Source organism: Bidens hawaiensis, unplaced genomic scaffold (genome assembly GCF_021521415.1).
Source record: "Bidens hawaiensis isolate Kalapana, Puna unplaced genomic scaffold, B.hawaiensis_p1.1 tig00015610_1, whole genome shotgun sequence".
Lineage (NCBI taxonomy): Eukaryota > Viridiplantae > Streptophyta > Magnoliopsida > Asterales > Asteraceae > Bidens > Bidens hawaiensis.
In genome coordinates this window covers 147,269-151,042 of record NW_027492396.1, presented here as the reverse complement: position 1 = coordinate 151,042, position 3,774 = coordinate 147,269, and the positions used below count along the sequence as shown (strand labels likewise).

The following is a 3,774-nucleotide window of genomic DNA, read 5'->3' as shown; positions in this document are numbered from 1 at the left end:
ATGAGTATGATGTAAGGCTTAATACATCTAGAAATCATTACTCCCCTCTCAAAGTTTTTGTGCTTCTACTCCTGTTAAAATTTGAACCCTAGACCTCTAGGATAGATATGAGGAAACCTACTGCTACATTATATCCCTTGGGGCTTTCTACTTCAGTTTCTATAAACTTTGATTTTATTGATGGATATGTATTTTTTTTAATGTTAATAACTTGATATAACACAATGAAACATGTTAACGAGAAGGGTATGTTAATGGCTATTTGAGGATATTAGCATGTTATCCGCAATTTTGTTCAAATTTATTAACGCTTGACTTATATTACGTTTTGGTGTATTTCATCGATTTTACATTTGCCACTCTCACATCCTATTCTACTCAAACATTGTTCGAACTTGAACTTTCGAGAAGGCGCAAGAACAACGAAGAAAACAATAAAGTTCGGATAGGTATATAAGTTTCTAATAAAACAATAAATTTAGTAGAAAAAAACAATGAATTGTTGTCAAAAAATGATGCAAACAAAATATAAACGCAATGGGCCAATAAGGTGACATAAAAACTCCCATTGAGATTTCTTTCATCATGCTGCCTTCATAGAATCGACGCCACATGAGTGCTATATGAAATCAAAGTGACAAAAGTTAGGGTGCAAAGTTTTCGGCACGACAGAAGTAATCCATTTAATAAACAAGTCATGTTTGGGTTAACCTGTGTAGCTTGATAATTAAACATGTTAACTTAATTAGACGTTAATCAGGTCGACACGTTTGTGACTTGTTTAATCTATTTTTACAATTAGCTAACTTAATTAATACGTTTACAACTTGACTATTACCCATCAACCTGTATGTCACGTTTAAATTAAATAAGTTAAATGAGTTGCGTTCAGATAGCATGATTTTAATTGTGTATGCTAAAATAAAATTGATATTTTTTTACACAAATAAAGATATGGAGCGTTTTTTATTTTAATAATTAAACCACCAACTACAACACGACACAACTGATACCACTAAAAACGACCTTTGGTTTTGTTAAACATATAGAAATATGACTTACTAGAAACTTATGAATCTGAGCTAGAACCGGTGAAAACGAATCACAAAATTTATCCATATCTGCATATGTATCTCCCTTGCTTGCTATGACCTCCATGAACTTCTTTCTATCGGGAACCAACTTGATGGCAACCTATATGTGGAAGTTTATACAATACACGCGTTATAATCGATGATAAAAATTAATGAGGTGATGTTAACTTACCGTAAAACTAGAACTTGCTATCCAACCATGCCATTTCTTCAAAGTCTTGCCATAGGAGTCGTTGCAAGCTTGTTGCATTGTCCAATCCTGATGTTGGTATAGGTTACGGAAAAGCTCCACCAAAAAATCCATTGCTCTACAAAAATACAAGCTAGCAACATCTTGATTTTGTCTTTCATTTCAACAGTTTATTTCGTAATAAAATATAATGTTTACATCAAGACAAAAAAGCAAACGGTCAACAAGCTGTACTGCAAGCCCCGTTTAAATTGCAAAACTCAATATTTTAAAAACTATATTGATAGATCTTGGAGTCCAATTAATATTGTTTGTTTGCCCACTTTAAACCTACGGTTGCTTTTTTTTGGGCACGAGGGGAGGTTTTCTAGAAGATGAACCATTCTACAATTACTTCTACCTAAGCATGTTTAACTATTTAATTATGATGTATCCAGTGACGCTACGAATCTGATGTGTGATATACCTAAGGTGTTACAAGTAAGAAAATAATACCTTGTCAACCAAAGAAGTCCGTTTGTACAACTTGATGAATTCTTTGTAGTTTTTGTTTCGAGTTCAGCTTGTACAAGAGCATATAAGTAGTTGAATCTCGTTGGATTTTCTGTATACTTAGAATCCAATCTCTACAAGTAAAAATTACAGCCACATAATTCTTGCAACAATGAAGGATGTTTTTCTTTTAAGCATGAGACTCTGTTACAGAAAATTCACGAACCCCACCAATACTTTGTTTGCTAACCAATGTGATCAAATATAACATTATTACATTGCCTGCAATGTGCAAGTAGCCTTCAAGAGACTAAATTTTCAAACTAGTGGTTTTAGACTTAATATCTGAGAAGGCCACTAGAAACCAATATACATAATATTGGAAAACCATACCGTGATGTTTCCACTTATATCCGATTTCACCACAGCCATGGCAGCTCCAAATTTATCTGATTTTAAACAAACGAAATCTTGTAAGACTCAAAAACATGCTATGAAACCGAACTACAAGTGACAAGGTTTTCTAGGTAGCTACATTATGAACAAGAAGTGATAATGGCACAAGTGTGCACCTAGAATCGGCAACAACATTTTGCAAACATCCAAGAACGGTTTGGTCAAGATTTCATCATGATCAGACTTCATATGCTTCATTCCTTCTATAGCAGATGTAAACACAGTTTCTTCCATATCTAATCAAAATATTTCAACAACAAAATTAGTAAAATTTCATTTTTCACATGCTCTAAATTTCAATTCCACCCCTAAAACAACTTGGTGATGATTTCTTTCGTATAACCACAAATAAGTGTTAGCTTTTATAAACGTTAAACTGTTGAATGTTGAAACCAACTAAACCGAAATAAGCATGTACTTTTGGTTTGAGATTTATACGTGGTTCGGTTCACAGTTTGGAGAACCGGTTTAACAGTTCAGTTCATAATTTCTAACTTGAAATCAAGAATCAACCATGTAAACATAACCTGTTATATTATTATTATTCTTTTACTATAGAGTAGATTTTAACGGCTAACCCACACGCTCGAGCCCTCACCAGTCACCATTTTTAGGAATGATTCGTTTTTCCAACACTTTGGTATTACTAGGCCAAAGACCATTTAATTTTTGTAGCATAGATATGCATATTGATATGTAGGGGGTAGGATGTGATACAAGCAACTTTTAAGATGAGAAATGTAATAAACATTAAAGTAATTATGCTAACACTAGGTAATTATTATTACTCTAATTCAAAGCATGTAAAAATAAATTAATAATCACTCTTGTGTTTGCATAATTCAACTAATGTTTCTTATACTTCTCACGTTAAAACTTGTTTGTGTTTAATCGTAATACTTGATTTGTATATGTATAATATTAGCGAACCCATTTTTTTTAAGTTGGCAAGAAGTAACGATTCTAAATTATAAACCATTTTAGCCGGCCTGGCTTATAGAACAACCAGACCGGTTTGGTATGTCATTTTCATAATCAAAGTTAGTGGCTCTACCAAAAATGTTCTTCGTAAACGCCCTAACTCGAACATAATCATTGATTAAATAAGATTGATCTCTATATATAACGTAAGGATGCATCAAAACAGACAATTTAACAGGAAATAAACACATTAAATCTATTTACTAATAATATAAGCCTTAAATCGTTTATATTTATAAAATGACGTCAGAATCATGGATGATAGATTAAGAAATTAGGTGCGTACCTGAAACCTGATTTTGTTATTATATGGACAGAAATGACAAGGAAGATCAGATATGTGAATTAATAATTGTATAAAAAATTGATGAAATAGTAATAGAATTATATAATTTATATTTCTTATTTATAACATTAACATACTGCATCCTTTTTGTTTATTATTTAATGAAAGAAAAACGCTAATTGGGAAGATGTTTTATTGACGTTAACAACATATTAAAAACCTTAATTCATGCCATGATTTATGTTGGTTTGTTCACAAGTTTCTTTACATTTGAA

The 3,774-nt window shown here is 31.9% G+C and overlaps 1 protein-coding gene across 1 annotated transcript; it reads right to left on the bottom strand.

The window, feature by feature from the left end:
• Positions 1-583: 583 nt before the first annotated feature.
• Positions 584-2,573, bottom strand: LOC143549467 (glycolipid transfer protein 1-like). The gene is made up of 6 exons (XM_077040368.1): positions 2,349-2,573; positions 2,170-2,225; positions 1,780-1,910; positions 1,267-1,402; positions 1,063-1,194; positions 584-619 (listed from the first exon to the last, which is right to left on the bottom strand). The coding sequence occupies exons 1-6, from the start codon at positions 2,464-2,466 to the stop codon at positions 584-586; spliced, it is 609 nt and encodes a 202-aa protein (XP_076896483.1). The 5' UTR covers positions 2,467-2,573.
• Between the last annotated feature and the right edge of the window lie 1,201 nt (positions 2,574-3,774).

Excerpts from the sequence above, each read along its gene's own strand:
- LOC143549467 (XM_077040368.1), bottom strand. The coding sequence starts at position 2,466 with ATGGAAGAAACTGTGTTTACATCTGCTATAGAAGGAATGAAGCATATG. Across the intron at positions 2,226-2,348 it reads AATGTTGTTGCCGATTCTAG|ATAAATTTGGAGCTGCCATG; the intron begins GTGCACACTTGT and ends GTTTAAAATCAG. Across the intron at positions 1,195-1,266 it reads TAGCAAGTTCTAGTTTTACG|GTTGCCATCAAGTTGGTTCC; the intron begins GTAAGTTAACAT and ends TTCCACATATAG.